The 19,809-nt window shown below is 47.9% G+C and overlaps 1 protein-coding gene across 6 annotated transcripts in view; it reads right to left on the reverse strand.

Moving 5' to 3' along the window:
- The window catches only part of FRMD4A (FERM domain containing 4A), a 578,005-nt gene that overhangs the window by 10,676 nt on the left and 547,520 nt on the right, over positions 1-19,809 (reverse strand). For 4 of the 6 annotated variants that reach the window (XM_081154205.1, XM_081154206.1, XM_081154209.1 and 1 more), the window contains 7 exons: positions 16,753-16,875; positions 14,033-14,261; positions 12,731-12,787; positions 10,057-10,294; positions 9,085-9,252; positions 6,486-7,354; positions 4,184-4,280 (listed from right to left, as the gene is read on the reverse strand). In XM_081154205.1, the coding sequence (XP_081010331.1) occupies positions 4,184-4,280; positions 6,486-7,354; positions 9,085-9,252; positions 10,057-10,294; positions 12,731-12,787; positions 14,033-14,261; positions 16,753-16,875 (1,781 nt within the window). Of the gene's footprint in view, positions 1-1,892; positions 1,965-4,183; positions 4,281-6,485; positions 7,355-9,084; positions 9,253-10,056; positions 10,295-12,730; positions 12,788-14,032; positions 14,262-16,752; positions 16,876-19,809 lie in introns of all 6 variants that reach the window. The other 2 variants (XM_081154207.1, XM_081154204.1) reach the window with 1 other exon arrangement.

Raw genomic sequence — 19,809 nt, forward strand, 5'->3', positions numbered from 1 at the left:
GCCACAGAGAGATTTGGCAAAAACAGAGAGATCTCCAGACCGGAAGCTGGGAGTAACACTAGTGCCGTAAATTCTGATCACATCTCTTAGCTAGGCTGAGTCTGATCAAAGGGAGAAATTGTTAAAAACAAGGCAGTGGGATGAAAATGAAGTTGCTTACCACCAAACCGAGACATAACTACGGTTTGGGCTTTCCCAGAAATGGAATCTGTCAATCAGGAATGGCCTGGTCAGCATTAGTGAGAAAACCTGCCTGATAGAGCTCTGCCACCCCCAAGGGAAAGTGACTGCAATAATCAACCCACTTTTTCACCTCGTGTGGCTTCCTTGATCCTGCTGCCTTCTGCCCATAAAAGTCTTTCATTTGGTACAGCTCCTCACAGCTCTGTTCTTTTTTTTTAAATTTTATTTTTCCATCACCATTTATCCCCCCCGAACCCTCTTCCACCCCCCACCCCCATCACCACACTGTTGTCCCTGTCCATGAGTTCTTTCTCTCTTTTTTTCTTTTTCTGGCTCAATCTCTTCACACCTCCCCCACCCCCACCCCACCCGAGCTGGCTGCCTGCTGTCTATCTATGAGTATGTCTCTGCTTGTTAGTTCAGTTTGTTCATTAAATTCCACACAGCAGCTTTCTATCTGTTAGACTGAATGCTGTCTGATTCATGAAACAGTAAATAAAGCCAGTAAGTCTTCAAATTTACTCAAATTTTGTTTACCACCATCTTCCTCTCAAAGGCTAAGCCCCTGTTTTCCTAAATCCCTCACCTGCCAACTCAGGGGACCCGCAGTAAAAACTGTTTCGTGTCTCTTTCCTCTAATGTGCTCAGGATCTTGCCCTGCCCTACTCTTTAGGCTGAAGTCCAGCTCTTTCTCTACAGCATAACAAGACTTTTTGCTGTTCCCTAAATACCCTGCTTATTTCTGCACCTGTGTTTTTGCCCTTGGGATAGCCTCTGGACCTCCACCTAGAGTCTCAGAGCACTTTATATATAAGTCCTGCAAGTTTCTTACTTCCCTTGTATAGAAAATCCTGATAGGTTTTCAAATTGTTGATTTGAACTTGAACTTTTAGAACTCTGGTCTCTAGCATGGTTCTGAGAATACAGTGATGGTTCAATTTTTTTGATTGAATAAATTTATTCACTTTATCCACTCCTGAATAGCATCCTTATCTTTTTAGTTAACCCTTGAAATGCTACTTAATTTCAATGTCTCATCTCCCAGTTAGATTCTGCTGGTCCCTGAGGACAGGACCCAGACCAGGTGCTACTGTTCTATGCCCACCGTAGCAGGGCACTTGATTCGCCCAGGGATCTTGTTAAAATGCATATTCAAATGAGTAGGCCCAGGAGTTTAGTTTTCTAACCAGCTCCCACATGATGGTAATAGTCTTCTATGGACCACATTTTGGAAAGCAGGACCCTATAGCATTTGGTAGAGTACACACGGTCACTCAAGAATGCTGGGAAGATATTATGGGAGATTTTCCAGTGCTTCTGGGTCAACTCAATCTGCCCTTGGTGCTTTGAAACAGAAATTACATGATGCTGTTCTTTCCATAGACATGGGTTACTAAACCAGTAAAAGTATCTACAAGTATCTGCATGTACATAGAACCTGGGAAGGTCTGAAACACACTCAGGGGTCTTTTCAGGGAAGTAGCATAAGAATATCTAACATCTGATATAAAAACATACATATAAACATATAGTTCCACATGTACCTAGAAATCAGACATAAAAACAACGGCGTCCACACCATGCAGATGTTTCCTTCTGGGGATTATGATATGGGCAAGGGCAACACATATGCAACACATCTGAGATCACACACTCAAAAGCAGTGGGGGGAGGGGGGGCTGTAAGAACAAAACATTCCCTTACGATACCTCTACTCATCAGTACTTTGGTGAGTTGGAGACTCAGACCCGTCCATAATGGGCGAGTGTTCTGTTGCTTCTCTGAACAAAGGAAAGCAGAAGGAGGAAGAGAAGAGAGGTCATGTTAAAGAGAGGAACTGACACAGACATGATTTGTAGCTCATTGATACATTGGAAAGACCGGTTGACTACACGCCCAAGTGTTAGTGACAAATAAGTCACGCAGAACTTTCAACCCCCACGAGCGAGTGAAAAGACCTCTCTGGTTTTGTTCGGAAGGCAAGCTTTGGCAGTTCTTACCCATTTCTCATTTTCTTGTCACATCACAGAAAATTTGTTAATGATAATTCAACTCAATCTGATAAAAGAGCTTACTTCAAAAACCAAAATATCTTTTTGTTTCAAATTTGTCTTGGGTCCAACACTAGCTGTGTGTGGTGAAACACAGGCAGGTTGCAAGACCAGCTCACTGTGTATGCATGTGAGGGGTGCTTGTAAATTTCAGAGCCTGCTGTCAGTTAAATATACACATTTGGATCAGGTGAGACTGGACATGATCCAGAAAATTAGGAGGATCCAGAGAAAGAGTGTGGAATCTGAAGTTCCTTGTTTGGGTGAGATGGTTTACCACTGGAGGTACCATAGATAAAGAAGATCTGTCATTCTTTTATTAATTAATCTTGGTGAGACTCCTGGGTGCTGGCTTAGCAGCTGCCAGACCACACAAGCTAGAGCTGGGGTGTGGATGTGCATAAGGGAGTGTTTTCATGATCTGTAATAAGGACAGAGGGGAAGTTGCTGCTCAACGACAGACCAAGAAGTGGGAGTGGACACAAGAACACTGATTGTCAAATTAGAGCAGGCATCAGAACCCCGCTGGAGGGTTTGTTAAAACACAGAGTGCCGTACCCCAGCCCCAGACTTTCTGACTCAGTAGGCCATGGATGGGCCCAAGAACCTGCACTTCTAACAAGATCCCAGGTGATGGTCATGCTGCTGGTCTGGGGACTGCACTTTAAGAACCACTGGCCTAGTGGAAAGAGGCAGGGCCTTGGGCTCACAGAGCACAGGACTGAAATTCCAGCTCTAGCCAGCCAAGTGACTTTGGGCAGACACTTATTTTCTCTTAGCCTCATCTATAAAATGAAAAGATCTGATACTTCCCATGTGAAGTTGCAGTGAGGATTATATGAGCTCATATATGTTAGAAGAAGCTTCCAACCTTTGAGTATTCAGCAAACACTTAATAAACGTTAGCTCCCTATCTTCTGTCAAATGCTAAGGATCAATAAAACCTGGTTTAAAATCACTACAGATAAATCTGAAGAGACAAAAAATGTCGGACAAGCATGAGAGTCAGAAATGTGGTCAGTGGAGCCAATTCTGGTCCTGTTGTTTTCTGATGATTCACCTCACAGACAGCTGTCAGATTTTTCCAGATACCCCCACTGATGCTCCAGCGAATGAGAAACTGAATAGAGCTGGATAAAGGAACCCTTTACTTTTTTAAGCAACAGGCATTGATAGTATGTAACATCCACTTAGAGGTAATATCTTAGGAGCAACAGAAGAGGCAGGAACTGTGAGCAAGGCAAACTACATGTACCCACCAGACTCTGCAGATGAGAACTTCCTAAATGTCCCCGAGATTATGATGTCTGTCTAAACTGAAAGCTATAAAAGGAGATAAATATTGGTTTATTTGGCTGTTGGCCACTTCTTAAAGGTCTCGAGGTACCTGATCCCCTTTGTGTGTTGATTAAGCAGTTGGCCAGGACAGAGATGGGATCTGAACCTCCTGCTTTTTTTCTTAAGATTCGTCCTGATACCAAAACAGTGGGCACCCTGAGGAGCAGGTAAAATGTGGGGCCAGAGCTACCACGGGGTCCTTACACTGGTCTTTCTCCCCTCCTTTTGTGCCTGGCATTTTGAAGTTGTCCTGTTATAACCGGAACCCAAGTCACATGCTATCTGGAATTCTGACCAAAGCAGCACAGCTGGACTTGGGCACCCATGTCCCCCATGTTCCTGGGGCCACCGCCAACTTTACAACAGAGTAGAGAGAATTCCCCATCTAAAGGGACAGCAATGGAAAGGAGAGGGGTAGGAGGAACAGCAGTTCACGAGGCTTCTTTGGAAAGGAAGTAGGTTCCCAGTAATGAAGAACACTCGTCATTTTTTTCCTGATAAATCCTTTTACTAGAATTTCACACTCATTACACTCTTCCTAACTGACAAGGAAGGCTGAGGTTCACTCTGGAACCCAGAAGAGGAGAATGACAGGTCTGACAGGAACTCACCCAGTCTGCCAGGTTAGGATGTGGTGGGGACTGCTTGGTGGCGTTGCTCCAATTTCACTCGACGGCGTTGAGCTTCTCTGGCTTTGAGGTAAGGCAGCTATGCAGGTGGTGCAGAAAAGACACGTCAGACACCAGTCAAGTGAAGGAGCTTCTTTCCAGAGATGCTGGATATGACCCCGTAGTAGGGTAACAGTGGGCACATATCCACTCCATACATTCCACCAGTTACACTTTTCTCCCCAAACCATGCAGCAGCTCCTCTTCTGTCAATCTGGCCTGGGATCCTAGGTCCCCATTTTGCCACTGGGAAGTGGCCACAGGAATGGTGACAGACTCCACAGTAGCAAAGAACCTGATGCCCCACAGTCCTTTGAGGGCATCCTGGGCAGGGCTGGTGCCGGAGGGTGTTTCTCTGGACATCAGGGAGCTACACCTCAGGGCATTTGTAGATGTGGCCCCAGTGTCAAAACTGTGCCTTCCTCTTGAACAGAAAACCTTCAGGGAGGTTCTCAGAGCTGCTGCCTGCCATTTCAGGCTTACAACCCACCCCTCTGGACACTTCAAAGGGAGAGGAGCTTTTAATAGCCCATCCAAATCTGACTACTAGGAGTTTATTGACATGGGCGGAATTTTTCTAGTTGGGAAAATTTAGTAAGAAGTAAATTCTCCTTAAATGCATCCTTTGCTTTCTTGGGAATGGAATCTTTTACATCAGGAAACTTCAGATATAGTTCTCAAAATTTTTAGTCTAAAACATGTCCCAAAAGATTTGACCTAATCTCTTTACATAAAGCACATCTTCTAGAGAAGTGCCGAGATTTAGGTGGAACATAAACACTCCCGGCCCTCTGTGGGAGTGCTGCTGTTTCCAGTAGGGTTACAGAGGCTCAAGGTCCTTAATTGGTATGCATACCATATCCATTCACTCACTCTCACAGTGCTCCAGGGAAGTCAGTGGCAGACTCCACTGGGCTTATTTTCACAGATGGAGGAATCTGGAGATGGTTCTGGGATTCTGAAGTCCACGGTTCTCTCATGATTGCCTGAATCATTTCATTATCATCTCTGGAACTTGTCATTTGACCGAGGCACCATAATAAATGAGCCAATAGGGATATGAGGACAGAACACAGGAATCCTGTGGCCTGGCACACCTGGGCAGCTGACCGGTACTTTCTCTTTGCCCTGCTCTCTCCAGGCCCCCAGAATCTCCTTCAGCTCCCCAAAGATGACCTCTTATTTTCTGTCTTTAGAATCACGCCTTTCCCCCCAACCTTTGCCCTCTTTTTAGGTACAAGTCAAATCCTGACTTGCAGTTCCATCCATTTGCTACTGATTCTCATTTCATTCTACTTTTAAAATTATTTTTATTACATGTCAAAATCCTCCCCTATTTCTTTTCCTGCAGTCAGTATAAGGCAGAGTCTCAACCCTGCCCAAGTCCCCCTCTCCTTATGAGTGCTATGAGTGTGGAAATGAGTTAGTCCATGCTGGTGCCCAGAGCCCCGCCAGCACCTGGCGACTGAACAAGTGTTATCACCAGGATTCTCTCAGAGAGGGAGTGGGAAGGGAGGGTAACTCCCTAGGGGAAAACATGGTCTCATCCTTTGTTACTTAATTTCCAATGCTCTGAGTGCAAGAATAAGGTAACCCTCGATTTGATTATGAAAATCTGAAAGCACTTTACAAAAAATGACTGGTTATACCATAACACCACTGAAATGGGATTGCGAGGAGTAGCTACCCATGTGGTCACAGTGAATTCAAGTGCTGCACTCTCTGGGCTCCATCCACCTGCCCCACTGGGGGACACCCCAGCCCAATTTCAGGGCTTCAACAAGCCAAGGCCCTAAACAAGTCTTCCTCTGCAAGGTGCCACCCACGTCTCTACCTTACCAGTGTCTCTCTCTTCACCAGGGTAAATCCTGAGACACCACTTCACCTAACTTCTTTGACTTATATCCTTACTAGGAAAAGTGGCTGGAGGGATGGTTTGACTCCCGAGGAAGCTGAAATAGGAGTGAGTTGGCCCAGCACACTGGGGAGGGTCTGATGCCACGTCCCACCCCCTCCGAGGTCTGTCACTCTTGGCAAACACCAGGGTCAGTATGGGACCAGGTGAAGTGGAGGGGACTGAAACACCTCAAGCCTCATACATCTGACAGCTAGGTTTTTAGAATTAACCATCTTTCATTCCTCACCACAGGCTTTAAGAAATTCTGGAAGCCCTTGAAACGAGTCCACAGTTTACAACTAGCACGTGCCAGGTTCAGGGCCAACCCCGCTCTGTCCCCACTCTCACCTGACGTGGCCTTGCACATCTGGGGCATCCTGGTGACTCTGCTGTGGGCCAGGAAGGTGCTCTGGGAGGAGGTGCTGTACTGGGAGCCACTGTCAGAGGAGGTGGAGCTGGTGTGCGACAGGCGGCTGTGCTCCTTGTGCGAGGCGGTGGAGCGCTGGTACCACTGGCGCAACTCATCCGACACTGCTGTGCGCCCCGCGCCCTTGTCGTGGGTGCCCTCGCGGCCCAGCGACGGTGTCCCCAGGATCTGCGAGCGTGACGGCGTCAGGCGGCCTGCGTCGCCCTCCTCACTGGCCCGCCAGCTCTCCCGGAACAGGCCCCCCGCTGTGTAGGAGTTGGAGGTCTTGAACTGCGCCTTGACACTGTAGTGGCCCTCCTGGTCGCTCTCCAGGCTGCGCACGACCACGGGCGTGGCGCCGCCCTCGATGTACAGCGGGTACTCCTTGATGCGGTACTGCGAGCTGGGCTGGCTCTGGCTGTGCAGGTAGACGCCGGGGGCGCTCCCGCCGCCACCCCTGGCCGCCAAGTTGGGCATGCTGCCCGAGTTCGCCGAGCCCAGCAGGCCGGCCGCCCGCGGTCTCTGCCGCTGCCGCGCGCGCGCCTTGGACGGCGAGTCCTCGGCCAGCGTGGAGTAGTTGGCGTTCATCTGCGCTGGGTAGTAGTGCTCCGAGCTTGAGTGGCTGGTGCAGGATGAACAGTCGTCCATGGGGTCTGAGCCATTGCTGCTACGAGTCCGTGGGGTGTAGAAGTCCGGGCTCCCCGTGTCATTCTCTGAGCCCAGGAGCTTGCCCTGGGACTCCAGGCTGGAACTGCGGTGCCGAAAGTGCAGGGCGAGGCTGTGCAGGCGCGTGGGGCTGAGGTCCACCGACCTGCAGGGAGACGACGGCTGGTGGGTCTGTGGGCCCAGGGGAGGGGGTGGGGGCTCTGCAATTATGGGGCGTAGGAAAGAGCCTCCAGTGGCTGGGAAACAGACAAAGCTGTGTTGCCCTGGGAATCCTGGGGCTTCCCACTGTAACCAGGTGAAGAGGAGGCAGGAGAGCAAGGCTGATCCCTGGAGTCACGCCTGCCCTCTGCTGTGATTTTGATTCCCAGTGGGAGGTAAGACTGAAGACAGTGCCTACATAAGGGATCCCTCTGAAAAACATGTGTCAATAGCCACGGCTTTTTTTTTTTTTTTAAGGTGAAATGCCCATTTTTGTAGGTCAAAAAACAGGCCCCTCGGGGACATTTCATTTGGCTCAACCTAATACTATTATGAAACCCACATAAACAGATTTCCATTTCCATGAAGACTCTAATAGGGAAGGTTGGTGGGACATGGAAAACGACTGATGCAAAAACTTACCATGCTGCCGCTTTGTTTATAACCCATTCTGCTTATCTGAGTCCACACTACCAATATCCATCAATATTGCAGACAATGCTAGGGCCACATGTGAAATTCAGGGTGGCCCTGTTGGCCACATACATGAAGACAGGAGTTCAGTTCTGACTATCACCCAGGGGAGAATGCCAAGTCCCCACCACGTGGCCCCCTGGTCCCACCCCACTCCATCACCGCTCCAGCCATACTGGCCTTCTGGGAATACACCAAATTCAGGCCTGCATCCAGGCCTTGACCTTTGTTCCCTAAGATATCCTCAGAGTTTACTCCCCATCTATTCACGTCTCTGCTCAAAGTTCACCTTATGAGAGAGGGCTTCCCCAGTGCTTCTATTTAAAAGATGATCTCTCTCCTCACTCTCTAGCCCTTTGCTTTGTTCATTTTTCCTCTTAGTGCTATCACCACTTGACAGATATTTCTTTATTATGACTTCCAACTAAAACGTAAGTCTGATGAGAACAGGGGTGTAGTCTGCTTTTTTCACTGCTCTATCCCCTAGAATAATACCTGCTACATAGAGGCACTTTATAAATGTGTTGCATGAGTGAATAAAGGCATGAATAAATGAATGAGGAAATCTTGCCTGGAGCATTCCATCTTATATTAAATGGCTTACTATTTTTGGAAGATCACACCATCTGTCCTTTGAGGTATGATCCCTATGGTCTCCGTTTTTGATAAAATGGAATTGTGGCTTTGCTTTTGCGTCTTTTTAGAAAATGAAGGCCTGATTCACTAGAGCCTCACTTTTGCCCATTCCTTTTGTACTTTAATGAATTTATACCTTGAGGCATTAAAAAGTCCAGGATAAATTAGGCCCCAATAGAAAGCTACCGGAGGACTATCAAGTAAAGATCACCCACCAGTGCAAGGCTGTTGTAGTTCCAGCATGCTTCCCTGCTAATCTGGCTGGCCTTTCCCACCTGCATTTTGCTTAGGCTCCTTCCATGCTCACTGTCTGCAGGGGATTCTCCAGCTGCCTCCCGGTTCCACTGAGCATGGACAGTGGGATATAATGGGTCTCTTTGCAAGTGTGGGCTGATTGCTGTCAGTTCAGTTTTAAATTCTGATTCATTTTAAGGAGAAACTACCTCCCTACTGCAGGTTTGACTCTAGTTCACCCATTATCTGGGCCATTTGGGGCCAGAGATGCCAATTTTGCAAAGGAAGGTCTGGTCCAGGGAGGAAGTGGCCTGAGTGGCCGGGTGGACTCACCTCGTGGAATGAACGTAGTGGGGACTCCGTACACGCAGGTCAGGTGTGGACGGCATGCTGGACTGTGAGTTCCAGTGAGGGAGGCTGCGGATGGGGCTGTTCTGGAGGGAGCTGCTTCCCCCTCCTGCTTCGGCACAGCTCCCTGTGCTGGGGAAACGCTTGTGGTTGCTGCAAACCAGAGGAGGCCGTGCTGGTCACCAGACAGTGCCACACCTGCTCCCAGGGAGCTGACTAGCCTCCAGATACCAACTGTGGTGTGGGTAAGCTTCCTCAGGACTCCCACCTTCACTCCCTCAGATCTCTACTTTGGTCTGAGCCTTTTCCCCAGAAGTCTTTGTCCCTGGCCCCCTGGGCCATCTGGGATGAAGACCCTTGTCAGCCTTTGCTGGAATAGGGAACATTACTGTTCTGTGAAGCCACTGTCCTGAACTGCAGCTTCTGTTTTCCAAGAGACAAATATTTACCTGTCTGGGCACCCACTTGGAGCTTAAATGGTGTAATTAAAGGAAATGAGAAAACGAGAGAAGCTGACCAAAAATGCCTTCCAAAAACCCTCTCTCAAAGATCAGCCGAGTAATGAGCTGATAATTCACAGCTAAGATTACAGCTGTTTGGCTCCAGAATTCTGTTGGCTCATGGCTTAGGGTTCTGAACCACCTTGGGATTTCTAAGAGAAGGCTCTCACTTGCCATTTCGGAATTGTGCTGCCCAAGACTTCCTAATTAATTCCTATGGAATTTAACAACCTTAAAGCCATCCGCCAACACGCTGGCTGTGAGCCAAAACCCCCACTTTCCCTTTGAATGACAAATCTGCACCTGCACAGTCAGTATCCCTATTGAAAGGCAACCCCTGGAAGGAGGAGATAGGTTGATTTGGGTTTTGTAATTTGTGGATGCTATTTGGGACAGCCCACTGATACTTTCAATAGCTATTGACCATGACTCATTTAGCCTTCCCCACCCAGCTCACCTGGAATGACTGTGGGAGGAACGTTTCTTGACCTTCTCATATGGCTCATCTAACGAGGATTCACTCCACATTTTGGGCTTTATGGGTGACTTGTCATAGTCGTTGCGGTGATAGTGCATCTGCCTGAGTCCCTCCAGGGACTGGGGAGGAGGGGGTCTGTTATGCGATGGTGGCCGAGGAGGGAGTCCCTTGTGAGGAGACTGTAAGGGGGACAGTGTGCTGGTGACCTGAGAGTCTTCTGCGCAAAGACGGAGAGAGAGAAACTGAGCAAGGGTCATCCATCCTTCCTACTGACCCCAGATAGGCCCCCACCCACCTCTACCCCAACATCAACACCTGGGCTCTAGGTCAGCACCCACTCTTGAAGGTGCCCATGATGCTTTCCTAGTTGCCAAGACAAGTCAATCCAGAACAAACCAAACCTAAACTTTGAGCAGCGTTAAATGGGAAGAGAGGTTCAATTCTAATTAGCTACAAATGGAGTAAACCTGAATTTCATTAAATACCATGGACTAATGGTTGCTTCATACCAAAGAGCAAAATGCCGTCATTCTTTTGTTTTCTTTCAATATACAAGAAATCTCTAATTTGCTTTGGGGGAGTTTCAGCTCCATTAGGGTTTTGTCTAGTCTGTTAACTGCTATATCCTCAGTGTCTACAATGATTATTGACACATAGTAGGTGCTCAATAAATGATTTGTTAGAAAAAATTGAATAAAAGCATATCTGTTCAGAGTAATGATCTACTGGTGGCTCTAGGTACTGACTCTGCTTTTTCCAGAACTATCTATGTACATTGTTTTTAACAGGGTCCCATATAATACTTTCACTTTGGAATTGCCTTAGGTTCTTTGGGAAGGAGATGGGCTTCAGCTATTACAGATGAATAGAAGACTATGCCCTGCCTTCAGGGGAGTAATGCTTTAACACATCAACGTGCTATAGCACTTTCGAAGAAAGTGAATTCAGTCACTCAAGGAAGGAGCTGTGGTCGGAGGAAGGGATTTCAGCAGTGGCCTGGCAGAGGAGGAGGAAAGGGAGAGGCCAGGACCAGGTGCAGCTGGCACAGCAGCTGAGGAGGAAGATCAGAGGGTGCGAGGGAGGAGCTCTGGTCAAGTGCAAGTACAAGAGACCTTCTGTGGGCACTGAAATAAGCCAGGTGCCCCTACTGACAGGGGCCTTTCATTCCAGATTCAGGTGTCAGGATTAGGTATGAAAGCCACAGGAAAACTAAGCATGGATGTGTTAGGATGAAAGTTCTAATTAAGAACTAGTCATCTGGCAGGGTTCACACATGGGCAGGACCCAGAGAGGGGCTAGGGAGGGGTTAAGGAAGATAGCCAGTGTTAAGAACCCCAGGGAGGGCAGCACTAGGCAGAGAGAGACAGGAAAAATTCAGTGTTGCTTGTGATGGCAGACGTAGGAGTTTGAGGGGAACAATACCCAAACCTCAAACCCCAATAACTATTCATGGGATCCTAAATCCACTTCCAACGAGTGCTCTTTTCCCAGCCTACTTCTCAATCCCCAAGACCTGGGCATGTGCTATGCTTCCACTGCTCCTGCACCTCTCCAATCAGTAAAGGAAAGAGCCCCTAGATGGAGCGAGCCTGTAATGGGACTGGGGACCCCAGTGAGGAAGTAACACCCGTAGGTAGGTCTGAGAGTCTGGAACATGCAGAAGAAACTAACCATAAATGATGCATCAGAATTAGCCAATGACAATATATAACGCCCCCAACTCCTCAGTTACAAAGGACTCTCATGAAATTGTTGTCATTTCCTCCCCTAGAGAGACTGGAGCCCACCGAGGCCAAAACTAGGGCTGGATCTCTGATAGTCAAAACACAGCTCCCTGCTGCCCTGCAGCCCCATTTCCTCCACACCCATGTAAAGAAGTGACAGTAAGAATATTACGATGTGATTGCTAATAGTAGGGTCAAGACAACTGGGTAAATAACCCACCAGCCTTTCCCCATATTAACAGCAATTATTATTATTCTTTCAATTATCCTCATTACTCTGACTTGGGTAGACCTTTTATGTTTTCCATCTAACTAGCCACTTATCACTGCCCACCTGAGTTTTCCCTATGGGGCAAAAAATTAACTGCTACTTAATATATTTCCATTTCATTAATGTCCTGGCCTCACACGTTTGGGGTTAAATCCACAGGAACAGGCTCGGAGATGGTTCTGTGTTGGAATTCTTTCCTCTTCTACATAAAGTGGTGGCTGGGGGTCTGGGCAGGGGATCGCTTCTGTTTTTCCTGCTACCTCTAGGTTCTCCTAGCAGGTTTCAATCTTTGGTTTGTGATCCAAATCAATGTCTGCCTCTTTCCTCCAGAAATTATGAATACTCCAAAGGAAACTACGTGTGGTGCACAGGTGTTTAGCTAAAAATGTGGTTCAGCAACTAATAAGGTAAAGTACAACTCACTGAATATCACCTTAAATCTTACCTCTCAGGCACAGGAAACACTAACATTCCAATAGACATGGTTTAGGTGACGCCTATCAACTCCCAACCTACTTGGTGACTATTGGGAAGTGAGAGAACTGCAGGGAAGCCGGCTACCATCTTGGTCGGGCTCTTGCCTTTACACTGGCCTGTTCCCAACTACACATAGCTCATCCCAGTTTAATCTGAGTCCCCCAGCCCCCCAGCAACCTACCATCCTCCAGAACAAGGGCATCTGAAAGGGAACTGTCTTCACTGCCAATATTTCCATCTGAGAAGACAAAAAGCAAAAGTCTTAGAGTTTACCACATCCCTTAGAGTTTAGACAAAGCCCTAACTGCTGTAAAAATCATGTTCAGCACCACCCCATATCCTTCTCTCTCTAATCAGAAAGAACCCATAAAATACAATCAAGTGCTGCTGGGCATCTCTATGACAGTCCCTGTTGTAGGCCATTAGCTCACCCCCTACCCCTGACACTGCGAAGTGCCAGTCTGCGCTCTCATTTGACGGGGCGCCACAATGCTGAGTAGCTTTATATCCAACACAAAGGCTGCCCCGCCTGGTTAGGCCACAGCATTGTCTCAGCCCAACCCCAGGGCATGTTCTGACTGAACCAAAGGAAGTGAACTGCTATTTATTGTACAAATGTGAAACTAGGGTAAGGAAGTTGGCTTTGCTCACCAAGCAACAAGTGGTTTCTCAATAAACTTCTTAAGCCATTAGTAGAGGGGGGAAAAAAGCTGCTAAATACAGCTTCTATCTCTATAAGGCTTACTTATAGACCCCAATCAATTAACCATGAGAACATGCCAAAGAGGGAGATAGTAAGGTAATCCTCCCCCTTTAACAGCTGGGGAAACTGAGGTGCATCTAGGGTGCTGGTCTGTCCGGGATTGCTCTGCTTCCTGGCAACATTAGTTAGAAGTCCCAGGTCTTCAGATACCAAGGTTCAGTGTTTTTCTCTTGAAATAAAAAAGCGTGCTAAGGAACTAGGAAGACTCTTAATTACTCCTCTAATTCAAATGGGCTCATGTGATGAAAACACTATTTGAAAGAGGCAGCAAAACAGAGTATATTCTTGAGGGGTTAAAAAAAACTGCTGCGCCCTGGCTGGGTGGTTCAGTTAGTTGGAGCGACATCACATGCACCAAAGGCTTGCAGGTTTGATTCCCAGTCAGGGTACATACCTAGGCTGCGGGTTCGATCCCTAGTCGGGGCACGTGTGGAAGACAACCATCAATGTTTCTCTCTCCCTTCCTCTCTCTAAACATATCCTTGGGTGAAGATTAAAAAAAAAGGCTGCAGGCTTGGATGGGTCCAGTCACCAATGAATACAGATAATGATATGAAAACAAACTCTGTCAGCTTTCCTAACAGAACAGCCCTCACTGGGTGGTTAAGGAGCTGGCTTAGGTCCTGCTGGGAGCTGGGCTCTGGCCCGCTCTCAGGACTGGCGCCCATTCCCCGGGGGCAGCGGAGGCAGCCCACCATGGGGAGCAGGCTCAGCACTGACCATCGATGATGAGTGAGGCCCTCTGGGTGGGTTTCTTTCCAGACTTGATGCGGTTCTCGTTGATTGCATTCTCAATCTCCTGCAGCTTCTTCAGTGCATTCAGATAGGAGGTTTTCCTTTGTTTTTTCAGTTTTTTGCTGACGTTGGGGTCACTGGCGAGGCGGCGGGCAGCCTCGGTAATCTGGGATTGAATGGCAAACTCTCGTTCCAGGCGTTCCAGCTCGGCTTCCTGTGGGAGGGAGAGCCAGGGCGCTTACACTTAGGGGATGCTGGGCAGGGCTCTCCTTGTGCACCTCTGCCTTTTCTGCCCAACCCCCCACCGCCCAAGGGGAGCCAGCCATCCTTACTCCTGGGGGCCACAGGCACTAGGAACCCAGCAGTCCCACTGCCTAACCCCTACCCTTCTGAAACTGCAGCGGTCCTGTTCCCAAAATCTCTGGCAGCCCATGCCCTGGGCACACGCACTTTTGAGACCCTTGGCCCCTGTTCCGCTCTTGAGACAAGAGTGGTCTGCAAGGGATCCGTCCCTGAGAAGCTGAGTCCCCATGCTGAGGGCCTTGGGGTCTCCTGGCTTCATTTCCATGGTCTCCAGCATGGTTCCAGAAGACTAAGCCTTCGTGGGAATTCAGATCCATTTGGTTGGTATCTCCTTTCCATTTGGGGCACAGGAGGCAGACTATTTTCGGAGCAGCTTTCTGTCTCGCTTTTCTGTGGGCCCGCTAACAGGGAGCTCTGATGTGACCCCCCTTCCCGTACACCCCTCTATCTCTCATATGTTGAGCACTTCATGTTGGGTTGTCCCCACTCCTTTGGGAGCCTATTCTGTGAGCTCCAGCGTCCGTCTCACACCGGCTACTCATTACAGTTCTGCTCAGGCTGTGAGGTGTGGATGGCCGGTGGCGGTGGGACCAGGGTCCTCTGCTCCTGGGGCAGTGTCAGGGCATTCTCCTTCCTCTCCTATTTCTTACTCTGGCCACAAGAAGCAGATGGATGAATTTTCCTTCAAACAGAGTTTTGGTCCCGGGGGGAAAGGAAGCTGTGTCAGAAAATGCCCTGTGGACCCAGCAGAAGAAACCCCGGGGCAGCACACATGAGGCCAGGAGACCACACCTGCGTCTTGCCCTGGGTGACCCACAGCCATGCCAAAGTCTGACAGGAACTCCTCTAGCTACCTAGGAGCACAACAACTAGGTTTCCCAGAATCAACAGGTCTTCCCAGTTAGAAGCTGAATAAAACATTCTGGCCTCTGGGCACCACACACCAGGCTGGGTGCGGTCTGCATCCAGCACAAAACTCTGAGCTTGATTTCATTTTGAGGGATTTAAGGCTGAAGGGATCAAAGACCAGGGGTGAGAAAGAAAGGTGAAGATTAAATACAACTATTTAGGCAATAATTAACTTTCAGATCCTTCCAAATCCTGCTGCATTTGCTCCCTGGGAGGGAGAAAAATATTGGGATAGACTCCCGCCTGGGGCCTGGAAACACGTCAGCAGGGACAAAGAGTGAGCTGTGAGTGTGACTCCACCAGGCAGCTGTGCTGATAGCCCGGTTCACAATGCCCCAAAGTTTTGTGGACTCCCAGGATAAATTCTCACTGCTTAAACTAAAACCAGCAAATGCTGGCAGTCCCATCTGCACAGATGGCTGCCTGCTGTGTGAACGGGGCAGCCAAGTGCGTTTCCTCTGAGTGATTTCGGACCAAGACATGCAGGCACAGGTGAGGAAAATGGGGATGCACATGGAATTCTCCGGGTACTAAACACACCTTTTGCTGACAAGTGGAAAGGAGCAGCTGGTGAGAAGGTGTGGTGGGAGGGGACTTGGGAAGGACAATGGGGCTGGGGCTGGGGCAACACTCACTAAGGTGGGGTCTCCTCATAAAAGCTGAGTGCCTGCTGTCTGCCCAGCACAGGGGAGAGGAAGTTCCCCAGGTAATTCTGATGACAGCAGATTTGAGAAATACTTGACCAGATGGTCTTCTAAATCCCACCCGCCCTCACCCTAGTTCCTACCCGATATAATCCTGCCCCTTCCACAGGGCTGCACTTGTCCTGTGACATCCCCTCTCCACTTCAAGCTACCCATGTTTATTGATCATCAAGCAGGTGTGAAGACCCAAGTTAAATTTCCTCCATACACCAGTTCACTTAACCCTAGAGATGGCCCATAGAAGTAAGGAATACACACTTCATTGTACAGAACAGGAAACTGCCAGGTTGAGACTGAGATTTGAGTAAAGCTTCTGGTGCAGCCACCAGCCCTCCCCCACCCCGGGACCTCCTAGCACAGATCTCAGGAGACTGATCCACCCCTTCCACTGGCTCCAGGACACTCATGTTCCTGTGACTTCACCTTCATGCTAACCCACAGTGGGCTCTCAGTAACAAAGGGCTGGGAGGCCATTAAAAAGACTCCCAATGGGTGTTACTACAATGTTCTCCCTTAACAGCTTGTGACAGGCCTATTGTGTCAGGTAAACAACTTCCACTGAAATCAAAATGCTTACAAATGTTCAACAACCTAATCCTACCAAGGGAGCCACATACTGACCAAGTCGAGAATGTAACAAGGGGCAAAGGAAAGATACTGAGGAGGAGACGGGAAAGGGCATTTGGCACTGTGCAGAACGCTGCAACTGTTACAGAAAACCTGGGAGCCCTAACGAATAGAGAAATGAGGATAATGTGAGAGAATCCAACACCAGAAAGAAGGCCCCACCTCTCCCTTGGGCAGGATTTTCTGTTCATCCAGCTTGAAGGCTGTCCCGATTCTTCTCCGAACAATGGGTGGTTCCTCCCCTGGATCCAGGGGATATTCGACGGGCAGTTTACCGGTCAGCTCCTGCAAATGTGCAATAGCATGAGAAGACGACGGAAATCAGAGGGGGCTTGTGCTTGTTTCTAGGACACACACACACACACACACACACACACACACTTCAATGCACAGTTTCAAAATAGTACCTTTAAGCAAAATGTCTAAATAAGAGTTAAAAAGAGTTTCTGAAATGCAATTTCATTTCTTTAAAAATGGGCGAGAGCAGTCCTTTTTTATAGAACAGATGCACTTTAAAAAAGTTTTCTGGCCTGGCCGAGCGTGGCTCAGTGGTTGAGCGTCGACCTAGGATCCAGGCCATCGGGGTTCAATTCCCTGTCAGGGCACATGCCCGGGTTGTGGGCTCGATCCCCAGACAGGGGTGTGTAGGAGGCAGCTGATCAATGACTCATCATTGATGTTTCAATCTCTCTCTCCCCCTCTCCTTTCCTCTATCTGAAATAAAGAAAGATATATTAAAAAAAAAAAAAAAAAGGTTTTCTGAAAGTAACTGTCACATAAACAAAGTTGCTTTAGCTTTCATCATAAAACTTGCCTTTCATTCATTCGATAGTTTCCCAAGTGTTTCCTGCATACCCACTGTGTGCTAGGTGGGACGGCACAGCCAGTAAGGAGCAGAGCCAGCACAGAATCTCAGGTCTTTCTAGCTCCTGTGCTTTCCCCACTGCATCAAATACTCCTTCACTAATATCTGAGATTAAAATGTCTTTCACAGGAGCTTTCTTAGGAAGAATGGTATCTATATGGCAAATCCCAGAAAAATGCGTATGACAAATTAGAAATTAAATATGATAATTATTCCACTTAGGCCAACACTCAGGAAACAGGCTGAGCTTAAAAGACATCAAATGTATAAATAACAGTTTCAGTACTAACAAAATAAAACCATAATATTGACAAGTCTATTAAGACAGATCTGTTGTATATCTATTTTGGGCTCTGAAAATCAAATTGCTGTGAGTATAATGACAGTGAACTTGGTTGACACACCACCATAGTGACAATGATCCTGCAAACACTGAGGTCAGTGGAATGAGTCTGGATTAGAACTGGGCTCCAAATGAGAAGCTATGTGTGGACTAAATAAACATCAAATCTGAGTCAGCAGCTAATCCATGTGATGGGGCCAAGGTATCAGTTGTAAGGTGTCACTTCCAGGGATGAGAAAAATCTAGGAGAGCCACTATGAGCCGCCAACGGCACAGCCTGATTTATAGTCCCAAATCAATACCTGTGCCGCACAGACTCAAGGAAGAGCTCACAGTTCATCATCCACAGGAAAGCTGCTGTGTCAGGTGGCCCAGTGCGAGTGTCCAACAGGCGGGAAGCATGGCCCTTCAGATTCCAGGTGCTGACCCACCTTCTAAGAGGAGGAGTGGTCTGGCCTCTCCTCCCCACCATTGTGTGTGTGTGTGTATGCTCACAGTGGGGTGACTGTATACATACACACATGCACACTGAGGTATATGCAATGGCGTGTGCATCTGGTGTGCATCAGCACCCCACTCCCCGCTCTGCTGGGCACGTCCCCTCAGTGTTCAGCGCCTGGGAGAGAACCCTTGCCTTTTTGTCCCTCACTGTAAGCATTTTGGAGAACAGTGGCCAACTGTCTGAGTATGGAATGCTCTGCAATATTTCTCTCTGTTTCTTTCCCTTTTTAATGTGGTTCAAATGTAGCCAAAGTCCTATGTACTTATTTTGCAACATTTTTATCTGCCTCCCTCAAAGTTAGTCTACAAATAACATCTACACTGAGGATTTTATATTGTTAGGACTTTCTTTTTTCACCTGAAACTTATAAAAATAAGGGAAAATTGTTAACATGGCAAGTCTAAAGTATCTGTGGTTTTAAAACAAAATACATTTTAAAAACATGAGGCTACTGATTTTCCACCATCCACTTGACGGTATTTGAGTCAAGGCCTTGATTCTCCACATTTAATCTGATTTCACATGTAACCAGAGCCACATGAGGAAGGAGGAATTTCACACACTGTTGTGGGGGCTTGGCTTGGTTTCTCTTATATTCTCATGTTGGTATTTCTGCCAAATACTTCCGCTCCACCCCTTTCTGGCTGCCCGCTAGCTCCCCGGGGGACAAACAGTGCTTCTCGACATGACATTCGGAGCTGAGGGGCGTGCTGTGTGGTACAGAACAGAGGCAGCCAGAGGCTCTGCTGTCCCTGACTGCAGAGGAGTCTGGAGACCGTAATGGGAGCCGGTACGGAAATAATCGGCCAGTGAGGTTGTCCCTTCCGCTCAAGCTCTGTTTTCTGCTGTCAGCATTGTAAGAAGTGAAAGCTTTGTTTTCCTTATTTTGCTTTTAGTTTTAAGAGACACAGCAAGACCTTGCTTAACACATGCTAACCTTGCCCTGACACGTTTCTCCAATGTTCTGATGCTGACTCCCTGCTGGGTTTAGGGACATTGCCTCTATTAAAAACAAAACAGGTCTTTACAAATTATTAGGTGCAGACACCCAGAGCCATATTTTTTAAATCCTTCCAGCATATTCTTTATACAAATGCCCATGGCTGCTGCAAACCAGAGGAGGCCATGCTGGTCATCACCAGAGAGAGCCACACCTTTCCCAGGGAGCTGACTAGTATTGGGGCCTCAAGAAAAAGCTTGCTCAGGACTCCTACCCTCCCTCCCTCAGGGCACTTGCTTTCCCAAGATTTGCAATAGGTTTGTGTTAATGTGGGTCTGGTTTGAGCTGGCTCCAGCTTAAATCAATCCAGAGCCTCATTAAGCCAAGTGGAAATGTAATGTGATCTCACTCTAAACCCCCTTGTTCATTTGGACTGGAGTAAGATACTATTACTGGGTGGGAGAGAAGACAGTTTGGGAACTTCTTTATACTTCCAGTTCTCAACTGTTCAGCAACACAGCTCTGTGTAACGTTATATAAACTACAATGTCTCTCTGGAGGGCTCCTGC

This window comes from Miniopterus schreibersii (assembly GCF_964146895.1).
Source record: "Miniopterus schreibersii genome assembly, chromosome: 1".
NCBI lineage: Eukaryota > Metazoa > Chordata > Mammalia > Chiroptera > Miniopteridae > Miniopterus > Miniopterus schreibersii.